At 35.3% G+C, this 26,841-nt stretch overlaps 3 protein-coding genes across 3 annotated transcripts in view; 2 read left to right on the top strand and 1 right to left on the bottom strand.

Moving 5' to 3' along the window:
* The window catches only part of LOC129755886 (homeobox protein goosecoid-like), a 370,053-nt gene extending 358,833 nt beyond the window's left edge, over positions 1–11,220 (bottom strand). The window contains exon 1 of the mRNA XM_055752583.1: positions 9,878–11,220. The gene's annotated coding sequence lies outside the window, so the exon portion shown is untranslated. The remainder of the gene's footprint in view (positions 1–9,877) is intronic.
* The window catches only part of LOC129755884 (axin), a 357,557-nt gene that overhangs the window by 57,788 nt on the left and 272,928 nt on the right, over positions 1–26,841 (top strand). The window lies entirely within an intron of this gene.
* LOC129753261 (uncharacterized) lies at positions 14,221–15,636 on the top strand. The gene has a single exon (XM_055749060.1). It carries the CDS (start codon positions 14,221–14,223, stop codon positions 15,634–15,636), a length of 1,416 nt encoding a protein of 471 aa, XP_055605035.1.

Below are 26,841 nucleotides of genomic sequence, written 5' to 3'. Positions count from 1 at the left end.
TTCAGTCCAAAGTCTGTAGATTCTGTGATGAAAATTTGCTCCGAATTCTGTGAAATTATAGATTTTTCTGTAAGTTCGGCAACCTTGGGTTGGAGTTCCTGTTCGCAAAAAAGTGTAAAATATTTTGTTTGGAATTGAATCCATTTTTTGACCTATCCAATTGTTTTTGGGGGCATGGATGATGGCATTATTTAGCGGAAAGTTAAAGTTTAAAATCCATAACATCCTTCCTAAATAAGATCAGTACACTGTCTAGCAATTCTGGGTAGTTATTTTGAATTGTGATTATTTGAATTTTGCCTTTTCTCAAAAATCCTATCCATACCAACCATGAAACTGTCTCCTTTGAAGTTTCAGTTATGCTCTGCTTCAGGATATTTTTGAAGAACAGGATTAATTTGAGAATAAATACGGATTATGTGGTGTTTTCCAACGAAAAGGGCTTTATCTTCGATGATCAGAATCAGATCATATTTTTGCCGCAGCCCGTGGCGTAGAGGATAGCTTTCAAGTTTTCTAAGCCAGCGGGTATGAGATCGAATCACGGTCACGGCATACATAGTACACTTTCTGTGAGTTGGTGGTTTAAGCATTTGTAAGATGCTAGCCATCATATTCTCGAAAGATGTACGCTTAGAGTTAAGAAAAAGGAATCTCTTCGAGGAAACATCAAGTTTCATTGAGATCCTGTATGTGTTTGTGTTCGTTTAAAAAAAGATCAGAACTGAAACCCCAGAAAAGAATATCTTTCGCAAAATGGCAAAGTTCAAAGAATGCGCATGAATAAAAATAGCTACCTACACAGAAATGCTAGACAATGCACTTATCCAATTACGGAGAATGTTATGGATGTTAACTTTATCTTTCTGCTAAATAATGCCATAATTCATGTCCCTAAGAATGAATATAAAATTGGAAGGGATTGGAAGGGAGAAAGAATCATTTTCCGGAGTGCCAGGTCATAATAAAACTCTGAATCCTATTTAAAATCTCAGGAATATCTTTTCCAGCTGTGCCTATGAAAATCACTTTTTCCGGGAGTTTTGAACAGTCCTTGAGCAGCAATATGTGGAAAATATTAAGGAACATGAAGATTTACAATTGTTTAGTTCATTAGAACAAAAAGTTTTAAAAATCCAAAAGTTTTTGGTTTTTTATTATTTATTTCGAAGTGTTTTTTTTTTAAATAAAACATGAAGCGTGCTTATATGAATTCCACCCCGAAAAATGTGTATTTTTCAATTCACCCAGCTAATTAGGTTAGAATTGAGTTATTTAACATTAAAATAAACTTTATTAGGAAACATTTACAAATGGTTAAACTTTTGTGGTGATATTCAATATTCGATTCCTGAAATTGATATTCTTCATAGGAATTTTTACCACTGTATAATCAAATACCAACATAATTGTGTCATCCTGCTTTAATTAAAATGACTAGCCTCGCGTGGCAACTTCCATCCGGTATTTAGTTAGTCTTTGAAGCAGTGATCATCAAACAATGCGACAACGGTTTCGAGAACTTCAAAATGAGCTCTATTAGATACCGGAAGAATAGAGTTGGAAAGCACAAAAAAAAGTTAAAAACTGGACGAACGACGAGTCGTCCAGCATCAAAAGTTTTGTACAAACTCATTGAGGAAGCGCAAAGTAGAGCGAACAATCGGGGGAAATAGTATACGAACATCAAAGTTTCAGGTGTCAGGCGTAACAATTAGGAGACCGTAACTTTGTCCCAGAAGTGGACGACTGACGGATAAAATGGTTAGGGGAGGTCGATGTGGTTTATTAGCACAGACCGGACCAGACACAGACTTGAATACATTTACGTAATTACTGGAGGGTGACGACAGTTTAGGTTTCCTTTTGACATTTTTTAATGGAGTAAGTATTGTGTTTATGTTCAAGAAATTAATTGGTATGGAGTAAGCTAGAAGTCTTATTTCAAATCAATATTTATTCACATGTAATTTTTTTTATCTTTTAAAAGATGTGTTTAATGACCGATGGAAAAATGTATAGCTTGAATCGTGAATCAAAATCAATGGCAACCCTCAATACGATTCAAATGTATTGTGACTACTTTTGTGACGTGAATTCACGCTAGAATTGATCATTTTTGACTTCATTACATATCACCTTAATTCCCTGTTCTCCTTGAGAAAATAGAATATCGATATTTAAGAACAAGTTTTAATCGAACTTGTTATCCACAATTTGATACCTACTAAGCTTTCTGATCGAACAAGAACAAACAATGTTACAGCCTCTTCAAATTTGTGACGTGATTGATTTCACTCAGGGTTGTGAACTAAATTCACGTCACAAAACTTTAAGCTATTCTGAACCATCCTCTATTCACTTTAAATTTTGTGAAAACTTTTAAATATGATATTTTGTTACTCCGACTTGTTTAATCTTAAATTTTCAGTATCTTTTGCTAACTGTTCGTTATTTTAACGCGCACTGGCATAACAACATATTGAAGATTCATAAAGTAACAAATTTATAGCAGCTTTTGAATGAAAAAAGTGAATAATCGTTTTATTTTAATCGTGTATCAACTTTTTGAAATGATTTTCTTCTTCTTCTGACACCAACATGGCCAAAACTTGTATGCATCCTGGAAAAAGAAAAAATTACGTTCTTCATTTTTCTTTTCAACATAACATCTGATTCATAGAACATGCATTGCAGGTACTACTACGGCCAGGCCAACCATGTTATGTAAAACGCAAAAGATCCAGGAACAAAGGATGGAGTTCCCTGCCAAACGCTTTTTATGATTATGTAGGGTTAGGTTAAAAAATTTGAAAATATTTTCAAACTTTGAATGCATGAAAAATTGAACGAAAAAATTTAAAACCAATTCCAGGGATCTGGCACGAAACATGAAACAAACTCACCAATGAAAAAACGATTCTTGGATAATTCTAATCTAACAAAGCTTTGATCTTTTTGATAAGTGGCACCCCCAAGCTTCTAAAACACCATAATCTTCATATAATAATTCAAAACTATATTACTTGTTTTTAAATTTTCAATTTTTACGGAGTTTCTGTCAACAACTGCCTTTCTCAACCACAGCCTACTCAGAATCCTCAACTGTTTGAAATAGTTTTCAAATATCAAAATTTATAATTATGAGTTAAAAATAGTTTGTAAAAATTCATAAGCCTGATTTTGGAAATACATAAATCTGAATTATGAATCGTTACTTTTTTTTTTCGAGGAAATGTAATGATAATACTAAATTAAATACTACATGGATCTCAATGGAAAACAGATTTCCTTTAAAGAGATCCACTGAGATCCTACTTCAATGCACAATATTGAATCTGACTTTAAATTCTCTATTCTTCATCTGAATAAAAAAGTTGCATATTTTAAATTTTATGCTGATATAAGGATACTATTTTGAATATGAAATATAAATCAATATTCTTAATTTTGTTTAATGAATGTAATTTTAATTTTTAGTTAATTAACATTGTAAATTACCTTTTCATTTTAAATTAGAATTTCTATTCTTTTATTATTTTCTAGTCAAGACAGGCTTGTTTATCAATGCTTTACCCAAATAAATCTAACACATTCTATCAGGATGCAGAATTAAAAATCGGGAATCAACAAATCGGGAATCGGGAATCAATTAACCAATGAAATTTTAAATAATATTATAAGATGAAACAACAGGAAATAAGCGTTTCTAAACTGTAGTAGTTGGATATCATATTCACGTTTTTCTATACTTTACAAATGAGGAAATTAAAAAAAAAGGTATATCATCTCTTCGGGGTTCTGAGTCTCGAATCACAGAGTTACAAAAAATTCGAAAAGAAATTTTAAAGTTTTTATATAGAGGTTCATCAACATTTGAGGGGAGGGGTCAACTCCCGAGTCCACCTTGATCCCCCCCCCCCCCGCACTCACCATTCTTATGACGATGGATTATACAATAGAGTGTGTCGTTTTGCAACTTTTTTCGAAAATCGAAAAACTCTGTAGTCTAAAAAGTTCTTTTTTTGGTCAAAACGTACGAGAGATTTTTTGGACATTTTTAAAATGAAATTTAGGTAGAAACCAGTGTTATGATTTGCAATTTTTTTCATGGAAAAACGCGACAATTAGTCCGTATAATGTCACTTTTTTGTATTTTGTGTATATTTTGTTCTCAAGCAATGCAAATCAAATTCCGTCATGGCTTGATGATATCACTTATGTACAAACATTGTTGGTTTAATCATCCTATTCCAACACTGTTGGTGTAAAAATATGTTTCGAACAATCACCAATTTTTTATATAGGTATTTTTGTAATTCAGTTACCTATCTGGGGTAACATGCAACAAAATGTATATAAATCAAAGAGACGGCTTTTAAATCTCGTTTCCATATGCTCGAATAATGATTAGGGTAAATGTACCCAATCTTGGCCCCTAAGGCATGGTTGACTAGATTTCCCATGATTGTAGTCTTCCTGTAATGTGTACCTTCAAAAGTCCTTCGACAAATATGATTGCTTACTAGCCTGAAATGCAGTAAAAATATGTCTTTGTTTGAAAGCGGTTACGCATTTGTTAACATTGACATTTCATTCATCCAAACATTTGTTTTAATGATTTCAGCTAGTAGATTTTTTTGTAGTATTTTTTACCCCTAAATGTATGCAATATCCTTATGTTCAGAAAAAATGTAAAAATTAGTTTCAACAGAACAAGAAATTACTGTAATTAGTGTTTTTTATGCGTAATAACCTTTATGGCATCAAAAATTTATCAATAACTATACATATACATACTATACAGACGTTTTCATTAAATTTTTTATTAAAATCAAAGTTTGTTGCAAGTTACCTCTTTTTCTAAATATAGTCAAAATCGCATGTTTTAAATAAATTAAAAATTACTGAAGAAACCAATAATTTTTCTGACTACGTCAGAGTGATGTCCCACTAACCTTAAAATTTTCGATGCATAAAGGGTTTGGTTAGCTGTGGACGTAAGTTTTCTAGAAGCCATTGAAGTTGAATAGTGTTGCATGTTGCCCCAGTTGACGGTATATACATTTATATTCAAACCCTTGTATAAATCTTCAACAGAGTATGTCTGATAGTAAGCGAAGAATAATTTTTTTAAAGTTAAGTAAAGAAAATAAACATTCATGGAATTTGTAACCCATTCCAGGTCACCATTCCACACCTCCCTCTCTCCCCAATCCCCTAGTTCTTATTTTTTGCATTTCCAACAAAAATTCACACTGTTTTTAAGTGTGGGCTTGTGATATAGCTCAGTTGGCAAGTCTGTTGTCTCCTAAGCCGATGTCCGCGAGCTCGAGCCCAAGAGTAAACATCGAATACCGGATAAGTTTTTCAATAACAATCCGCCAACTGCAACGTTGATAAAGTCGCGAATGCCATAAAGATTGTAAAGCGACTATAATCAAAACAAAAAAAAAACACTGTTTCTAAGGTTATTTTTCAGCCATCACTTTTAATAATAACATATTTTGTAATATTTTTTAAATAAAACTTAAGTTTAAAAATTTGTTAAATTTTTAGAATAAAAAACGTCGCGCGTTATGATGTCACGATTTCAATCATTCACATGTCAATCAACATTTCATCAAGAAAAAAAAACTACAGACCAAAATCGAACGGTTTTTAAAAAGAACATTACCTTACAGTTTTCGCTATGACAGGATGAATATAGAAGGTGTTCGGATAAAAAATTGGTCAACTTAAAATCGCCGTATTTTTTTTTTTCTAATCATTCATATGAAAAACCTGAACACTTCTCAGGTCTTTAGTTTTCAGAATGGCGTCCAAGCAAGAGGAGCTACGAATCAGAATTTTGTACATGTGTCGTAAAAATCCAAACTACACGCAAGCAGAAATAGCAAAATCTTTGAATGTGGCGAAATCAACCGTCACCAAAGTAAAGTTTTCGGGGCACGTGTTTCGACAACTAGGAAGTCGGGATCTGGGGGAATCGAAATCCGGGAGCCGCAGTGACGAACAGAAGAGTGGCTAGCACTTTCAATCGCAACTCCAATCTTTCCGTTCGAGATGTCGCCAATAAGTTGGGAATATCGTCTACAACCGTGCAAGAAGCTTAAAAACGATCCGGATTATCGACTTTAAGAAGGTAGTGACTGCTTATTGCAATGAGAAGCAAAACCTTACGGCAAAAACAAGATCTCGGAAGCTGTATACGACGTTATTGACAAAGTTTGATTGCGTGGTAATGGACGACGAAACCCACGCCAAGGCAGACTTCAGACAGCTTCCGGGACATGAGTTTTATACAGCATCCGGATGGGGAAAGGTGGCAGACATTTTCAAGCATATTAAACTTAAAAGTTTGCCAAGAAAAAGTTTGCCCAAGCCTCGTTTGGGAAGCTATTTGTACCTGCTGAGGCTTGCAAGGGGCTGAAAGAGAAGAAAATTTACTTACTGACGTTTTAGTACCACACAGACGTTTTGGTACCAAAACGCCATTGAAATCAAAAGGGAACTGGCGTTATGGTTCCAAAAAGTCAGTATGGCGCGTTTGTATGAAATTTGACAGTTGCTTCAGTTCCTTGGAGGCTTGTAAAGCGACATTTTCGTTCTGGAACGGGTTGAATGCCTTACGTATGCTGACAATATTAAACTATTTCTGAAAATCAAAATAACCGAGGATGTAGAAACACTTCAAAACGAAATGAAGTTTTTTTTAAATGGCGCAACAAAAGTCTACTCACATTAAATGTTAAAAAATGCAACTCTATATAATTAAGTAGAAAACAAATTTACCCAATTATTGAAACAAAGTCTGGTAGCGAACCAGTTCAAAAATGCAAAATTGTTTGAGATCTTGACGTTTTCTTGACGGATTCGAAACTAACGTTAGTAGAACATCAGAATAAGATTATCAATAAACCAATTGCATGTTAGGATTTTTTAATCATTAAGCAACCAATTTCAAGACCCATACAGCATAAAGTCACTTTGTATATTTTAACTATGTACGATCGATATTAGGCTATTGTGGTATGGAATCCTTATTCAAATATTCACTAACAACGTCTTGAATCTGTCCAAAAACAATTTTTGGTTAAAAACAATTTAAAATCAATTGGACTTCTCCCCTCATACGAATCTCGTTGTAAACTTATTGTCATAGAACCTCTCGGTAAACGTAGGGAATTTTCTCAAATGGCATTTGTAAATGATAAAGAATAAACAGTCCCGAATTCCTTTTAAAACGCAGTTTTTATGCACCCTTCCGTCCATTAAGAAACAAACACCTATTCTATATTAAACTAAGGTTGCCAAAGCGTTTTTCCCGCACGTATCCGGGCCGGGAGATACGAGTAATTTTTCCTAACAACTTGGCAAAATCCGGGCTTTTGATTTCAAAACATTTAACCCAAAATCTGAGAAATATCTAGGCAGATTTGGTCCAAACTTACTGATTTACTGAACAAAACTCAAAAAGAAGAACAATTGAATTTTTTTTTCATCTAAACATACAGTACCGTTCATGATTGCATAGAAATTGGAAGCACGCGCACTGTCAGATCAACTATCACACTTTTATATCACAAAATTTGAACTTTCTGGAGTTGGGGTGGCCCATTAATTCTACGAAAATCGAACTTTTTGGACTTTTACCATTCAAACTGCAATATCTCAGAAACTACGCTACATTTTTTATTGAAATTTTGCGGAGTGATTGTTGAAATATAAGGCTAGCAGGTCTGAAGTTTTCGAAAATTTCTATCGATGAGATCAAAAGTTCCGCGAGGTGCAATATTTCAGGCATGAACCTAGAAATGCGATTTCTATAGAATTTTGGACGAATGTTTTAAAATCATTTTTTTATTCCAGGAAACCGTTCTTATTTTTTTTTTGATAAAATAAGCTAAAAATCGTTTTTGAATGCAAGCATAAAAAAAATAAAAACTCACATAAGTTTTTTCCCTGATTTTGCAAATAAAGTGAATAAATCTGGGCAAAATCCAGGCTTTTTTATCGAAATCCGGGCTACAGAGCCGGACCTAACTTTTCTCAAAACCGGGCAAACTGGCAAGCTCGAGGGATGGCAGTGGATTGCAGTGGATTCTTTGCATTTGGAATGGTAATGATCAAAATTTCACAACTGCTTAACAAATTGCAACAATTTGCAACAATTAGCACATTTTCACTCACTCTGAGCACCGCTTTCTCTCATTTTAACTTAAACCTTCTAATTCTCTCTAACAAATTGCCACAAATCCAATCATTGGCTGCAAAATTTGTTTGATCATTGACGATGATTCTCCGTTCATCTCAGTCCCCTGGGCAAGCTTATATACTTAATAAACTTTATGATAAGGGCTATGCCGAACATCAATTTACCAATCAAATGATGTACAAATACAATGCACAAAGTGAAATTATAGACGTACGTAACAATAAACAAAACACAACCTAAAAAGGCATTCAAAAACAATTTTAAACTTCTAGCATAATGATTCTGTAACTTCCTCGATTTTTTTTAGCTTGCTTCATCTGTTTCTTTGCTTCTCTTCGTATTTATCACTCTATGATCGATCACATCAATATGACCTTTCAGCCACTGCCCAAGCAACCAAAAGTCCCATAAAACAGGCACAAAAACGCTTACTCAGCCCCATCATTGATATGAAGTACGTTCTATGCAGCTCTAAATTTAAGTTCTTATTGATACTTTCAAGTTCCAAAACAAGTCTTAATGATCTTCTATTCAGCTTCCAGCGGCCTCTTAATTCAGCTTCCGAAAAATCGTAAAATGAGCAAAAAAATCTCTCTCTATCTCAACTGAACCGTTGGCTTCGGTTCATATCACCTTCTCTTGATTATTTACTGTGTTCTGTACCGCTGCTACCATAATGCTACGCGCCGGATTTTAAACTCGACAAATTGCTCAATTGCTTCCTCCTACATTTCCTACATATATTGCTTAAGAATGGTCACTCAAATACAAAATTACTTATTGAAAAAAACTTGCCCGGCTTGGTGATCGAACCCCGACCTTCGTGGTGAGAATCGAACACGCTACCACGAGACCACGCCTAGATGTTGTTTTAACTAAAACTAAAACTCGAAGAGGTGATTTGATTTTGAAAGCACATCAATGCACTTTTTGTGACTTATCAAATCCCGTTTGAGCACTTTTGTGTCCTTTATGTGACTTACTAAATCCCGTATTGAGCACTTTTGTGCCCTTTATGTGACTTAAGTCCCGTATAACGTACGTATAGATCACTTTTGCAACTTTCAAGTTCGTTAATGAGTACATATAGTTCACTGATGGGAATTGGACAAAATAAGTCACGTACAACGTACATATTAATCACTTTTGCAACTTTCAAGTTCATTAATGAGTACATAAAGTTCACTAAATGGAATTGGGCAGTTGATTCTCTTTGTCAGCCAATATGTAACTTTCAATGCCTGCATTCAAGTAAATATGTAACTTTTGGTTGCTTGGGTGGTGGCTAATACATACATACATACATACATGCATAATATGATCGATCGCATCATTATTGATTACATAAACGCCTAAAAGTATAGATGCCGTCTGAACAATCCGACTACTGTTATTTGATCTGTTTTCGTGCTATGGCGGTTTTATTCTCATATGTGAGCGCGAAATATTGTAATTATGAAAGGCCAAACAAAATCTTTTTTTTAGATCAAACGTTGACGCGATAAGAAGTTTTTTCTTCTCCTGTCCGAACTTATACTTTTTTTTATCTCAATACAATAAAATAAGAAACTCGAGGTCTTTTTGCCTTATTTATAGTTATACATTTTTTATTTCTGTTCGTATAAGCTTTATTTGTAAAGATATTTAAGAATATTTTACCTGAATCCAGCCAAGAGAGTGTAATCCAATCAATCCGTTCTGCTTCGCAGTAATCACGAAAGAAAATATGTATCCGAATAATTGGAAAACTCAACAAGGTTCACTTTCGGCAAGCCAAATTTCCCATTTCCCAAATACACATACGAGCCAGAAAGTAGTCCACCACAATCACTTAATCAATTCAATTTAGGGGAACGATTCGTCATCACGCCTTTAGCCGGATATCCTCACTCACAGGTCGTCACGCTGCACTTGCCGAATATTCCCAAAATCTCTTCGTTCGAGGGATTTTCGTTTGTTGTTAGTAGTATCACAGAGGCTATGTTGGATATGTTACGCCGGTATTTCCAGGAATGGCAAATTCTGTGGACCGAAAAGGGACAAGTGCACTTCACAGCAACACATCCGGGGACGGAATGCAGCTAGTAAATGATGATGATGGTTATGGTGCCCAATAATCTGCTACTCCCAACAGCACTCAACATTAAAGCACTACAGGTTCGGTCGATGCCAAATGGAATCATTACCCTATGCGAGACGAGAATATGAGTCGCTGAACCTCTTGGGTTTTGTGAGATATCACGTGGCCTTGCTTGAAGGACCGTAAATTAGCATAGGAAGCCAGTTAAATCGAAAGCCACACTGGGTTCCGGCTGATGGGCTTTTGCTTTGAAGAGAACCAGGGCTTGTGGAATATGTGGCCGTATAATAATGATATTGGTCCCTCAACTAACTGCGGGGACACAACACTTGGGTCTCATTCAAATCTTCATACCGCACCAAATCACTTTGGGGAGAATCAACTCAACACGAAACTTAATCCTCGGCATTCAGCAACGGTTCAGTGCGTTCTTTACACGTACTCAGACACAATTCACCACCCAGCCAAGTGGGTCCGGTCTATGGCCTAGAGACGACACAATAATCTGGAACCTTTGGGTGAAATCACTCCACAATATGGGACAGCACACATTAATGGAAGGAGAAAATTCCAACACAAAGTTTCAGACCTTTTCTCCGACAAAAAGGCCACTTGCTAGACGACACCGGAAAGTTATCTTTTGGTGCTGTAGCTTGTTCCGAGATCGAGCTACCAGATCCTAACCGATATCTGGGAAGTATGTGCAGCGCGTCAACCGGACCGAGTACGACTGATGATAACAAACTGAAAGACACCGACATCGGAGTGCTTCCTTGTGTAGCCGTTGTCAGCTTCCGTCCTCGTCAGCTTCCGGATAAATAAATAACGAACAACTGTGGGCTCATTAAATGGCGATGGTGGCTGATGATGGGCGTCGAGTTGACGCGAGAGGTTATGTATGCAAAAATGTGTAATGTTGGTTTTTTGGGTAACTTCCGCTTCAGCACACCGAGAACACCGACCGACAACCGCTCTGATTGGCCCTTATCTGCAGACTAAATGGACCGTCACGGATTCCCTTATTTTTTCCCGGTCCGGCAAGGATAGCTACACCAATGCAATGATGATGGTTGGTAACGAAACGATGATGATGCCACTTGCCTGAGCCGAGCTGTTGCTGCTGGTGCGGTGGTGGGAGTCGATAATGATTAGGGTGGAAAATCCTGACTGTCCTCTCGTGGCCGACGAGGGGAGGAATTTCCTTCATCCCAGACGATCATCGGCGCGTTGTCGTCTCAGCGTTCGTTGGCTGCGATAACGTAGTTACTTCAATTTGCTAGCAGCGCTACAGAAAGCTGCAATGGACTGAACCAAGCTATGGCATGGCTTATAGCAACTTGTTTCAGAGTTTCTCAAACCTTTTTTCTGACAAATTTGGTGTTACATTGCAGAAAACTGAGGCCGTTTAAAATTTTGAATTCTGTATTGTTGTCTTTGCTTTGATTTTCTCAAAAAAAGGGGTTCAACGATCCTCGATTATATACAGGATTAGGTAAATCATGCTTTATGCATCTAAGAACTAAACGAAAGCAATAAAAGTGGTGCATAAATTCAGGAGTAAAACAGTAATTTTTCAATAAAAACTGCTAACTTTAATTGAAAATCAGAGAGCATATGGGTGTAGTTGTTCGCATTCAGTTTATATTTTTCATATGTAATACTTATTTTGTCACATTAGCATTTCCGAAAAATGAGAATCCATAAACTTGCCGAATCCTCATATTAAGCTTGAAGTTTTTTGCATACTCCTCGATTGAAGTCCGTTGACCGAAATTCGCTCCGTTTCTTCCAGCTGGTCAGAGAGAAGCGTAATAAACCTGTCATCGTTGAAAACGGATAAAATTTTCTATAATGTAACGAGTTATATTCGATGGAATTTTCTCTACTCAAAAATAGTGTAGAGAAAATTACATCGAATGGTGCATCCTCAAATTATTTGTTTTGTTTACTTTATAAAGCTATCATTTAGTATCCGAGCACTTTATTTCGGTGATAGCTACGTTACTAGAGCTCGGATATGCAAAACTTAAACAGCGTTGTGTTGGTTATGAAATGCCTATTTTTTTAGATTTTTAAGCTAACGAGTGTTTGAGATATTTACGATGCAAAAAGATATGTTAAAATAATTTTGCACAATTGCCTTTGAAATTCTTCACTGTCGACTTGAAAACTCATTAACTGTTGATTATTTCTAAATTTTATTTTTGCTCAAATGGTTTAGAAGTATAAGGAGCCACTCCAAGATGCTCACGAAGTTCAAACCAAACATCGGAGTGGAACCCTAGATCTCAAATATAGTAAAAAGTCTATCGTTATTGGGGATAGGATAACTATTTATTTATTTCGCCAAACATTTCAGGCTACTTAAAGTTCTATAGATCGAAATCTGTGCAACCGGGTTTTACGCAATGTGCCAGATGTGTTCTGATGGACACAGAAATTTATATTTAACTAGGGTTACCATCCGTCCCGCAAAAGCGGGACTTTTCCCGCATTTTAAGAAAATGTCCCTCCGTCCCGCTTTTTTCTCAAAATGTCCCGCTTTTTCCGGAATTTTTTTTTGTGGTACACTCAACCATTTCCGATTCAACCACTTCAAAAAAGTTGGTCAGTGCTTGATGAAATCGCTACTTATAAAATCTCTACTCGATCATTCTCAGCTCCTCTCAATTTTTTTCTAATCTTTATCCATTTATGATTTTTAAAACTACAAATATTCTTACTTAAAGAACATGACATTCACCGCTGAAGCTGTTAAATTTAAAAAGGTAACACTTTATGAAGTTTCACTGGAAAAAAAATTAAATTTAGTTTCAATTTAAATTCATTGGTTCAACACAGAACACCATTCAAATAAAAAATTTTTTGTGTGTTTTTTTTAAATTAGCAGCAATTTTTTTTCAATGTTTTTATAAGACGAGATTAAATAACTCGTTCAGTTCTTAGCATTTATGGTTGCTAGAATATTTTCCAGACGTATCCGGACCGGGCGAATCCACGAAATTTTGTCTTTAAACCTGCCAAATTCGGGCATCTGATTTCAAAATCTTCATCCCCAAAATCCAGGCAAATTTGATCAAAACAACGGAATTATTCAATATTAATCAGAAAGAAACACGCTTGAAAATGTACGTTTACATCAACACACATCAGTATAATTTAAATCGTATTTTAGGCTTCCGAAAAACTATCCATGATTATTAAGATTAAACTCGCTAAAAAATCGTTTTTGGACGCAAAAATTAAAAATTAATTTTTAAACTGCGACCCAGAGATGGGTCTTGACTCAAACATTCAGTCAGCGAAACTTTTTTTTTTTTTTTTGTAGAGAAATGAATCCAACTTAGATGAAATTTCAGGGACTAGATAAGGGAAAATTGATATTGAAAAACATGCGAAAAAAATTCGCCTTGTCTCCCGGTGAGACTTGAACCCACATCTTGCGCCTCTCCGGGGCCCATGTATTAACATTCTACTACAGGAGACCAACCTGGCGTATGAATATTATACTGGTTAAAAAAGTTTCGCTGACTGAATGTTTGAGTCAAGACCCATCTCTGGGTCGCAGTTTAAAAATAGAAATAAGGCGGTGCCAAACACCGAAATTGGCTGGATATCCAAATACGGCAAACGCATCATTTCTCATCATAACTGACAACCCGTGCAGGATATGAGAAGGCAATGCAAATCTTGCCGTGCTTAAAAATGTCCAAACTTGATTCCAACTACCGTAAGATGAAATGATGGGAATAGAAATAGACCAAGAAAAATGATTATGCATTCTAGTTCCAACCGTCGAGCGAGAAACACGTTTTTCAGTGCGACCGTTGTAATAGATATATTGTTCATCTAGTCTCGTGAGTGTTCTTATAGTTTTGCTGAGTGAAGGTTCATTAAAAAAGACTAAGTAGTGGTCGGAGCAATGGGAGACGATTCCGGCGGGGGCCCATCCTACGGGACAGGTTCCCGGTTTTGGGCGTTAGGAGACGATGCTGATTCGGATCAATTCACCAACGTTGCCTGGAAAAGGAAACGTGGAAATAAACGGCCTGTAACTCGAGATGCTACAAGTGACCATGTGTTCCAAAAGCAGCTAAAATTCGATCCAAAAGACAATGGCGGTCGATTCTTGATCGTTACCCGAACGGACGAGAAAAAGGACATGACGGAGTTAAACCCCTTTTGGATTAAAAAATGTATCGACAACATTTCCAAAGGAATCCAAATCTCTCGATTCAAGCAAGGTACGTTATTGCTTAAAACCCTCAACCGACAGCAAGCTGAAAAAGTTCTTAAGACTACAATGTTCTGTGAAGGTGTCAATATTAAAGTAACAGAACACGAGTCAATGAACATCAGCAAAGGTACCATTTTCTGCCCTGACCTCAACAAAATGAAAGACGAAGAGATTTTGGAGTGGTTGGTTGCCTCTAATGTTAAAGAGGTAAAAAGAATACAACGAAAAAGCGGTAGCGGCAAGTTAGAAGATACTGGTTCATTTATTTTGACTTTCAACCTAAGTTATCTTCCCCGTACTATTGACTGCGGATTCTACAACTGTACAGTTCGTTTGTATGTGCCAAATCCCATGCGCTGTACTATTTGTCTGCGTTTCGGACACAAAAAAGATAGCTGCAAGAGTAACAGAATCTGCGCTGCCTGTGCAGATCTGTTCCACGATAAAACTCCATGCCAACATCCCACCACGTGTGTTAACTGTCGAGGAGAGCACAACGCGCTTTCTCGAACATGCCCGATTTACCAAGATGAACTCGAGATACAGTCCATCAGGGTAACCGATCGTGTGACGATGCGTGAAGCCAGAAATAAACGACGCCAGCAGGTCCCCCTCTCAGCACTCACAGCTCCATTCCAGCGTAGCTTCGCAGCTGTAGCAAGGAACCCACCACGACGAGAAGAGAGAACGAAAACCGACGCAAGCCAACAACGACCGGAAACATCAAATGAACAGCACGTGAATACACAGGTAACTCAACAGACCAATGAAACCAGCGGTAACTCAACCAACGAAGATGATCGTCTACATCCGGTAGATCAACATTCTCTGAGAGAGAATGTCCCACCCAGAGCTGAGAAAGCTTTGGTCCCCCTCCCACCCATTTTTGAAGAGAACAAAATAAAAACGACGAGTGAATCTCCCGACCCAGTCTCCTGCCAGGTTGATCAAGGTAACTTACATCAGATAACAAATAAATTAAATGAACGAGAAAAGAACGAATCTATTAGTACCAGTGAAAATTTATCAACAGTTTCCCAAGCTTTAAAAGCATCAATTATGATTGAATGTTTGGAAGAATTAGAAGAAAATAATGTTTAAACTCTAGACTATGCTAAGGAATATGATAGACTTCTAGGTTATATTCTTCGCGATCTTACAGTGGAATCCTAACGGTTTTTATCAGCATATAGAAGAACTGAAATTACTAGTCTCAAAATACGATCCATCCATAGTCTGTATACAAGAATCTCATTTCAAACAAACCGACACACCATCTTTTAAAAATTATAAAATGTTTTACTCAGTAGACTCTGTTCATGCTAGGGCCTCAGGCGGAGTAGCCATATGTGTGAAGGAGGGCTTTCATGTCCAAGAACTAAACTTGTCGACAAATCTACAAGCAATCGCAGTTAAAGTATTCTATCCTTTAGAATTTACGATTTGTAACCTATATTTGCCACCTAACCTCAATTTTTCGAAAACCGACATTGTTAACCTTTTGAATCAACTACCAAATCCGTTTTTAGTAACTACAGACAGTAATGCTCATAACATATGCTGGGGATGCAATGATGACAATGCTAAAGGGAAACTATTGATGGAAATATTCGACGAACTAGATCTGAATTGCATGAATGATGGCTCAGCCACACACTACAGTATAGCTCACAACTCTTACTCTGCGATTGATTTGACTTTTGGGTCACCAATTCTGTCAACAAATTTTTCGTGGAAGGTACATGAAGACCTTTGCTCCAGTGATCATTTCCCGATTATTATCAATCATCTTAGTAGATCAGTTAACTTTACCAAACGACCTCGTTGGATTACTCAATCAGCAGATTGGGAATCTTTCCAACATCTGATCACAATTAACCTTGATCACCTGTCAAAAAATGATCCTCTAACCCAAGTAGAAAGTTTCACTAAAGTAGTTGTAGATGCAGCTCAGCAAACTATACCGCGGTCATCTTCTGTCGTTAAAAAATTCAAGCCTCCATGGTGGAATTCTGAAGTCGCTGAATGCATCAAAAATCGGAAAAAAGCGCTAAGAAAATTTTCATCTCAGATGAATGATGAGAACCTTATCGCTTATAAATTAGCAAAAGCAAAGGCACGTAGGATTACCAGGCAACGTTCTAGACAATGTTGGCAAGAATTTGTTTCAACAGTGAATCTATCAACAACTAACAGCAATATTTGGAACAAAATCCGGGCAATGCAAGGAAAAACACAATCTAACATAATACCCTCTTTAAAAGTTGGAACTAACCTTTACACTACTAGTGAAGACATAGCTGAGGAGTTGGGAAAACATTTTGAATATACATCAAGTTCATCGAACTACCCACAAGATTTTTTAAGGTTTAAAATTTTAAAAGAATCAGATACTTTAGATTTCGAAGAACAGCAGACAAGCGTTATCAATTATCCATTCACAATGATAGAGATGCGAATTGCATTAGCCAGTTGCAAAGGATCGTCTACAGGATCAGATCAAATACACTACCACATGCTACAAAATCTTCCCCCAGATGGAGTGATTGAATTATTATCTTTGTTCAATACCATATGGTCGAGTCGTATTTTCCCCGAAAAATGGGGAGAATCAATCATAATACCGATACTTAAACCCGGCAAAAACCCTCTGAATCCTGCTAGCTATCGACCTATTGCTTTAACGTCATGCCTGTGCAAAGTACTTGAAAAATGGTAAACCGTCGACTCCTCTGGTATTTAGAAACAAATAATTTACTTGATCCATCTCAATCCGCATTTCGAAAGTACAGGAATACAATGGATAATTTAGTTGCATTAGAATCATCTATTCAAGAAGCTTTCAGCAAACAAGAACATCTGATATGTATTTTCTTCGATCTTGAGAAGGCTTATGACATGACTTGGAAATTTCAAATTATTGAAAAATTGTCCACTCTTGGAATAAAAGGAAATATGCTACATTTCGTTCACAACTTTTTGCGTTCCAGATCTTTTAGAGTATTTATTGGAAATTGTGCTTCTCGATCTTTCATTCAAGAAAACGGCATTCCCCAGGGATCAGTGATAAGTGTCACTTTGTTTCTCCTAGCAATGGATTCCCTGAAATGTTTCGTTCCACCAACTGTCAAGAGCTTCAAATTTGCAGACGACACAATAGCTTTTGCATCTGGAAAAAGCTTAAGTTATATGCAGGAAAAATTACAATACCTATTAAATTCATTCGAAGAGTGGTGTCGCCAAACTGGATTTCGTTTCTCTGCTTGTAAGACGAAAGTTGTTCATTTCTGTCAGAAAAGAAACTGTACTAGTAATCCACGACTAATGCTTTATGGTACTGAGTTGGAGTATGTGAATTGTCAAAAATTTTTGGGTATGCATTTTGATCGTCGTCTAAACTGGAACTCCCATCTAACACAATTGAGGAAGCACACAGAAAATTCTATTAGAATCATCAGAACACTCTCTCATACGACTTGGGGTTCAAATAGAACAACATTATTAACACTGTTCAAGTCGAACATCCGATCAAAATTGGACTATGGTAGCGTACTATATTGCACAGGTAGAGATGGAATGCTTAAACGAATTAATGCCATACAACATCAAGGAATTCGCCTGTCCACTGGAGCTTTTAGAACGAGCCCTATTGAAAGCATTCATGTGGACTCCGGAGTAATACCTTTGAAATATCGAAGAGATATTCAAACTATGACAACTGTAACCAAACTATATTCTCTTGAAAATCACCCTCTACATAAACATCTTATGAAATTTATGGAAACATCTTCGGAAGATGACGAGCACCTCAATAAGTTTAAATCCTTCTTCAGGCGGAGCTATGATTGTTCAAGTAAATACGGACTCATTCTGAGGCAACCTATGATCAGAAGTTGGTTATCTCACCCTCCTTGGACAGGGTCAGCTCTACAATTCGATGAAACACTCGCAAAAATGAATAAATCCAGAACTCCTACAGAAGCATTCATATCGGAATTTCTGAGAATTAAATCGAAACACTCGAACTACAAAATATTGTATACGGATGGTTCCAAATCCGCAGAAGGCGTAGGATTTGCTATATACAATGAAGACCAACAAATTTCTAAACGCATTACCTCTGAAAATTCTATTTTCACTGCCGAGCTTTTAGCCATCCGAGAAGCTTTTGAAACATGCATTGATGAAGAATCTCATTATCAATTCTTGATCCTGACAGATTCCTTAAGTTCGATTCGCGCCCTACAAAACCCTTTTACTGACAATCCAATTGCACAGCAGATAATTATGATTGTCAAACAAAACCAGCTTAAGACTTTCAAACTCATGTGGATTCCAAGTCACATCGGCATTGAAGGGAACGAAATTGCTGATAGTTTAGCACGATCGGCTATCAATGAATCAATAACACCACTACCTCTTTCCACTTATGATTATATTTCCTTGATTAAAGCAACTGTCAACGAGCATTGGCAAACTGAATGGAATGACTGTACGAGCAATAAATTACGAGAAGTCTGTAGTTCTATTCGGGAATGGAAAAGAATGGAGGCATTACCTAGAAAAGATTCGGTGGTATTGACAAGACTAAGAATAGGACACACGCGTTTAACCCATTCATATTTATTTGATAAAAGTGCTGCTCCAAGGTGTGATGATTGTCAGACATTTTTAACCATCAGACATATTTTAACGGAATGTTCAAAGTACTATGACCTCAGAACAAAATATGATATAACTCTTAACAGTTTAAATAGTGAGGGAAACCATAAAAATGTTATCAAATTCATGAAAGAAACAGAACTTTATAATCTTGTATAAATTTGTACTTATTAATAGGTTAGGATGAGTAGTCTCTAAGCAATTTTATATGTAAATCCTCTAGAAATGTATTCTTTTGTTATCAAATTATTACTGAAAATAAAATGGTGCAGATAGCCTAGTGTGTGCTGAGCACCTCAACACAAAAAAAAAAAAAAAAAAAAATGATTATGATCACATGGGAGAACTATTCCCTTCATTCCGATAGACATCGACACTCAACCAGTATAATATTCATACGCCAGGTTGGTCTCCTGTAGTAGAATGTTAATACATGGGCCCCGGAGAGGCGCAAGATGTGGGTTCAAGTCTCACCGGGAGACAAGGCGAATTTTTTTCGCATGTTTTTCAACATCAATTTTCCCTTATCTAGTCCCTGAAATTTCATCTAAGTTGGATTCATTTCTCTACAAAAAAAATTAAAAATTAAATTAAATTAATTTTTTTTGTTCAATTTTGTAAATAAAGTGAATAAATCTGTGCAAAATCCAGGATTTTCTACGAAAACCGGGCAACTGGGTCGGACCGAAATTTTGAGTCGATTATCTAGCAAGTTCACACAGTAAACGAAAATGGTATTTTTTTACCGAAATTCTAACATTTGTAAATCGTTAAACTGTTCGTTTATTTTTTACCGAAAAAATTACCGAACAGTTTAACGATTTATAGGATTTCGGTAAAAAATTACCGAACTCGGTAATTTTCGTTTACTGTGTAAGTTAGCTCTACCATGAAAAGTGATCAATTTAGCGTTTTTTAAACACGTTCTAACGATGTTAATATATTTCTATTGAAAAAAATATTCTTTTAGTTGCTTCCAAATAATGATGGCGGCTCAAGATTTTCCGCCGGAATATTTCAATCAAACAATGAATGAACAAATTTCATTCATCCATATTTTATTAGTTTCAATGAACTGTTTTAGCTTAAGGAACGTATACATCAGTAAGGGAATGGTCATAGATATTGGGGTTTTAAGAGTTCCCAAAATATCCCGCTTTTTTTGGCGATGTCCCGCTTTTTTTCTGAAAGCATCTACTAAGCCTAGTTGAAACCGAATTAAAGAGGTCAAATTCCTCAAGATTCCTACTCATGAAAAGGTTCCAACCAGAATCCATGGGTTTTTCCAGGTGAATTTATGTAAAATATCATGATTTTGCAAAGGTTTTGCTTCTATTGTAAGAAAATCAATACATTACTGAAAAAAATGTGCAAAGATAAAAAAGAGATTTAATGATAAAGTAAGAGTTTTTCTTGTAATCAACACCACATTTTTTTTTAGTTAAAGTAAGTAAAGTTCCAGGAAACCTTTTAATGAAAGTGATAAATAATAGTACCTTACCGGTTCAAACAAAAAGTAACTTCTCAGGAAGCGAATCAAACGTTTCACAAACCGTTAAAAGGCCTTGAAAAATTTCCATTTTTCATTTAAGCAAATATTACTGTGAACGGAAAATAGAATATTGGCGAAGTAGATCAAATAAGTCGACCGACTAAATTATTCAGAAATAACTACTGACTAATTTTCCTACTTAACCATTAAAAATACTAGAAAAATAATAAATTCTACTGTCGCGATTCAAATTTAGACAAAATCAAAATTTCAAAAAATCTAATTAGTGGAACTACAAAATTCGGTACATTTCTATTCAGAAACAGAATATTTACCTATTTACATCTATTATATAAAATTCTCTTGTAACGGTGTTTGTAGTACTACTCCTCTGAAATTACCAAAACGATTTGAATGAAATCATTTTTAGAATATTCTGTAGCCATGCGAATCGGTTTATATCGAATAAAATTAACAAAAAGTCACCTCAATTGTCCGTAAAAATAAAATTTGTAGTTTTTTTAATCAAATAAAAGTCATGACATCCATTTTTTTTCTCTATAGTCGAGGCGTCGCCGGCAAACGTCGTGAGAGGAGAGGAATATTTGGGCGCCTATTTCTCAACCAAGCATACTTTCAACGCACGTGGCGGCGATATGAAGCCTAGATGTGTTTTTTTTTCTTCTTGATTACTAGCTTATATGTACAGCACATATGAATAAATGAAGCCTTGATGTCACCCAGATTGATATTTTACAGATCAAATCAAAACCATTTAAACGGTTTTAAATATTAAAACTTTTTTATTTCATGTAATGGTTGTCTTAAAAACATGAATTTGATACTGATGCATATGGAAAAATGGTATGCGGACGTTTGAAAAAAAGAAAGTGGGAAGATTTACGTACGATTGTATAATCCAATACGCCTAGAAACATTGTTCGAACATGTACAAATGTGCTTAACTGAAGATAAATCAAGCGCCTTAAAATTTACAGAACAACAACAAAATCCGTTGAAAATGAACAGACACATGTACTGAACAAGAGCCTGTCCTTTAAAAAGGATTAAATAGGATTGATGTTTATTTAAAAGCCGAATGCAAAGAATTTTTTGCAACCATATGTGTAAGTAGATAATTGTTTTCGACTGGTGAAAATGTACAAACGGGAAAATATTTCGGCTTTTTCAGTCAATTTACGGATCCAAAACACCTTCTCTTCTAATTCCGACGTTTCGTTCTTTATTTGAACTTTTTCACAGGAATCTACAACAAACATTACAATCTCTTAATGAACTAATTGGCAACATAAAACAGCTTACTTACAGAAAATTGTGTTTCTTCATCTGGAGGATCTTTTACAATTAAATTCGCATACACTAATTGGACACTTTTCACCATTTAAAACGCTAAAAATATTAAAAGAAACACTTAGACAAAAAACTTATTTGAATATTTAAAAGAAATGAAAATTACTGCCTAGAGCAAACTCCAAACACGAAAGAAAAATCTCAAAAAAACTCAGTTGACAAACACTCCGATCACTAGCTGGTTGCACTACCAAATGATGATGTTGATGTGGCAGTATCGGCCTGTTTGGGTATGTTTTTCTTCGGTCTATTTCCTTTCTTGAAAGTGTTGAGAATCCCGGAATATGTAGAGCTCAGATGGTCAACATCGGATCTCTTATTCACTGTTGCATCTGTATTGATGATGTGACAAACTTCCAGTATGGGCAATGCTGATTCCCGACGGCTTTCATCCAGAATGGCAGCACCTTTCAAATTGAAGCGATGTTCTGTCTCTATGCAATGTTGCAATAGAGCCGTTTTTCCTTTAAGATCAGAAATTTCATGTTGTTTCCTTGGGCTATTGTTGATGGCATATTCAGTCAGTAGTTGATTCAATTTGTTGATATTACTTGCGTGGCCTCCTATGCGTGTTTTCAACGTGTTTGTACTATATCCAACATATTTCGCTGGGCATTTTTCTTTCGTGTTTGGAGTTTGCTCTAGGCAGTAATTTTCATTTCTTTTAAATATTCAAATAAGTTTTTGTCTAAGTGTTTCTTTTAATATTTTTAGCGTTTTAAATGGTAAAAAGTGTCCAATTAGTGTATGCGAATTTAATTGTAAAAGATCCTCCAGATGAAGAAACACAATTTTCTGTAAGTTGTCTACTGTTTTATGTTGCCAATTAGTTCATTAAGAGATTGTAATGTTTGTTGTAAATTCCTGTGAAAAAGTTCAAATAAAGAACGAAACGTCGGAATTAGAAGAGAAGGTGTTTTGGATCCGTAAATTGACTGAAAAAGCCTCATATGTGTAAGTTATCAATAATCTAAGAAGAATTTTTAGTTGAAAGGTACACTAGAGCGAATGCAAACGTTCAAAATTTACATAAAATGTATACATTATTTCTTCATTTATAAATGGTTGGGCCCAAATAAACAATCTGACTAAACAAACACAACTTTTTCTAAAATTATTTACCGAAAAACTGTTTACAGGTTCACTGTTATCATACCCGGTGTTCCTTTGTTGAGAGTTTCGGTTTTTGAAAAAAAACACTTATTTTTTAAAGGTTTTGAGTTATTCCAGCATGAAATTTTCCAGAAAATGATATGAACTCATGAAACCGTCGTAGCCTGAACAGATTATTTATTTTCGAACTATTGAGTTTATTTTTAAATCTCCTTTTCAATTAAATGTTATTGAATCATGAAAATATTACATAGTCTTAAATCAAATCGCAGATCCCCACCAACAATGTTCAGGAAATTTTGAAATCAGAACATCATTTCAATCTTCAATTAAAAACATATTTTTTTCTATTTTTAATACCAATCGTTTCCTTGATTCATTTGGGTTAAAGTTCATAGGAATTTAATTTGCTTTTTTTTTTTCATTAATCAATATAAAAAAGTAGTCTGCAGTATACAAGATCGCCAGATTTTATGCCATGGCAAATGCTGTTTGGGAACACTTTAAGTTTAAATGTGTCATATCTATAAGTTCGGTATCTAGAAAAACTTTTTGAACATGATTTTGGTGAAAATATGTATAATAATTCAAACTACTTCGAGGGGTGAGGATGGTAAACAAAAAGCTGTCCCAAAACAAATTGGGAGCTAGAAGCGCTGCGTTAGGAATATTAATCCTAACGCAGCGATTTTAGCTCCCAAATACTCAGAAAATTGTCCCAATATTCAAAATTTTATTTTCATAATGTTTCGTATCCAATAAATTACAATAAATGAGAAACTTTTGATTTCGATTCAAACCTTAATGTTATTTCGAACAAAGCGGAATAAATGGTACACAATAATTGAAACAAACATATTATCAACATACAATTATTTATGGAAAAAGTTACAAAAAGTGATTTTTTTTGCAATATGCTTGCAAGTTGGACGATAACGTCGAACTGAAAAAATAAAACCATTTTGCGACAAGAACCTGAAACTTGACTATTCGTTGATATACAAAAAATCTGAATGAAAGAAAAGTTAATAAAAAAGTATTCATGAAAGTTGCATGTAAGATTTATTAACACGTTCGTCGCCACGTCACCCATATTTGGCAGACGGGTGTATTTCCTGGGGAGCCCCGTCACATCAAAAAGCAGGTGACGCTCTCTTACTTGAGTTTACCGCTCAGCTTCGTCACACGTTTCAAATATGGGAGTTCTCCCTCTTTGCTTTCTCTCTCTGAAAATTTCTTTGGGCCCGGCTAGCAAAACTACCAAAATGAGCGTCGCGACGAACGTGTTAAAGGTTATTTTTTTTTGATTATTTAAGAAAAGACCCGTAGAACTGAATTAAAATTGTAAGGTTTTATTTCAATAGAATTAAGCGGAACAATTCGAGTAAACGGAAATGAGGAAAATTTAAAAAAAACTAGAACATGTTCACAAAAGTGGGACGATTAACAACTCAATATTTAATAAATTTTAAAAGTTAATCAGCGAAGAAAAAATGAAAAATGGACGCCAAATTTAACAGGGTAAGACGAAGTTTACCGGGTCTGCTAGTACAATATAAAACCAGATTTGAAAAGAAGTGAAATCGGAACTCTTTAATAAATTTCAGGATCGGAATATATAAATTTCCAAAATCAGGATTGATAGTCTAAAAATTTCAAGCTCTGAACATTTTATAGTCGTCAATTGAAACATTGGATTCTAGAAAGCCATAAAAAGTCTTTCTGATAAAATTTTAAACTTTTTTAAAAATGAACTTCCTAATCAGTGGTAAATCAGACAGCTTAATTAGTGGGGCGCGAGGTGAGAAATTAGAGGGTTTAAGTAAAAATCACGATTTTTACTGTCCAAGCCACAGTTTAAAGGAAATTACTTTCACTGTGAAGAAAATTAATCATACTAACTCTAGTTTTCCAAAAACTCATGAAAATCATTGAGAAACGCAGAAAATTTGCCAAGGGTCCAAATATACGAGACATTCGACTTTGATGTTCCATTACTAGATTTGACATCTTCAAAACTTTGTTTCAATGCCAACAAATCAACAAAGGTGCGAATTTTTAATTGGGGCATAATTCAGAACCAATATTGATCATTTCTGACATTTTTTGCCAGGTTTATGAAAATAAACTTCAAGTTTCAGCTATTGTTTTGCTGATAAAGCTGACGGGAAGTGAAAGTGTTTGTGATATTCATAACAGAAATTGAGGTTTTTTTTTTAATTGTTTAAAATCTGTAATATTTTTTATGATAATATTTGATTGAAGATTACATTTTTAATGAATTTGTTTATTTATTTTTGAAAAATCATACTTTTTATAGGGATTTTAGTTTCAGGTCCAATTAAAGGTATCGGTTCAGTTCCAAAATAGGAACAGTTGGTTCAAAAATGGAAATATTGATCATTCATTTATAGCAAATTTTTCAATAACGGTGGACCTGTGTTGAAAATGTTCATTGAAACTTGCAGATAAGATCATAAACTATAAATACAATTTCCTGGAATAGAAACCTCCCATCCTATTTTAAAAAAAACATGGTTTTTCAAAAATTACAGTTAGACAACAATTTTCGGCCATAATACTATCTTTGAACCGCAATAAACTTTTTGTTTGAAGTCCAATCGGGTTGCAGTCTCCGAGTGAAATATTTGTCTCAGTTGAGGCTTTAAGAAAATTATTCATAAAAAGCAATCGGTTTGTGATGAAATAAGTTATTAATGAAAACAGTATTTTTGTTCCTCCCGAGCAAAATACCCTAAAATCCTATTCACGTTTGAGACTCAAGCAATACTTCCCCATAGTCAGATCGTTCATTTCATTTTCGGATTCAGCGCCCGATTTCACATAAAAAATATAGGCCAGCCAATAAGGTCACCTCTGCTGTAGAAGAACATATTTTTGTGAATACAGCATTTGAAAATGTTTTTAAATCAAAATGGTCCGACTGATCCGATTCCAGTAGCGAAACAGTGTGGTTTTCGGAATTCCTAATTTTTTAGCCGCTGTTTTCACCGGGGAATTAATTTTAACAGTTTTATGGCCTTTTTGAGATGAAGAGTGCTTTCCGGCCGACAATTGCTCTTGCCAAGGCATTTTGAGGGCATAAGGAGAATGGATAAATTTAAAATACCTGGAGAAACTTATGTGTTCGTTTTACCCGACCTTAAAGTGTCCGTCTTACCCGACCTAGCAAAATTGTTTCTAAATGTTTGTTGCTTAACACATTACGGACCAAGTACGAGATTTCTTGTTTTTTTCTCAAAATTTTTTTTTGTTTATACCCAGCTTGACAATAAACCAAAAGAATTCAGTAGTAATTCTGGAAAAGCTCATTATTGTCTTTGTCGTGATTTTACGAATATCAATTGAGAGATTCACTCAGACACGTCTGTCGCTCACAAGAATAGATCAATGACTGACTTTGTTTTGTTTGTTTTGCCTAGTGTTTCCAAAATTACAAACGTTGCCGAAGACATTTATTTTATTCTATTTATCTTCAGTTTTGCCGTATACAACTATTATTTTATTTTATTATACTTTTAATTAAATTTGATTTATATTCTTCATATCTTTCATCTCATCCCTACGCTCAAGTTTGATCACCGCTGACATAGCGTATCGTTAACAGACCCACTGGATCCTGAAATGGATACATCCTATTCAATCGC

Source organism: Uranotaenia lowii, chromosome 3, assembly GCF_029784155.1.
Source record: "Uranotaenia lowii strain MFRU-FL chromosome 3, ASM2978415v1, whole genome shotgun sequence".
Classification (NCBI taxonomy): Eukaryota; Metazoa; Arthropoda; class Insecta; order Diptera; family Culicidae; genus Uranotaenia; species Uranotaenia lowii.
Note: the sequence above shows the minus strand (reverse complement) of the source record. Positions and strands in the feature narration are given on the sequence as shown.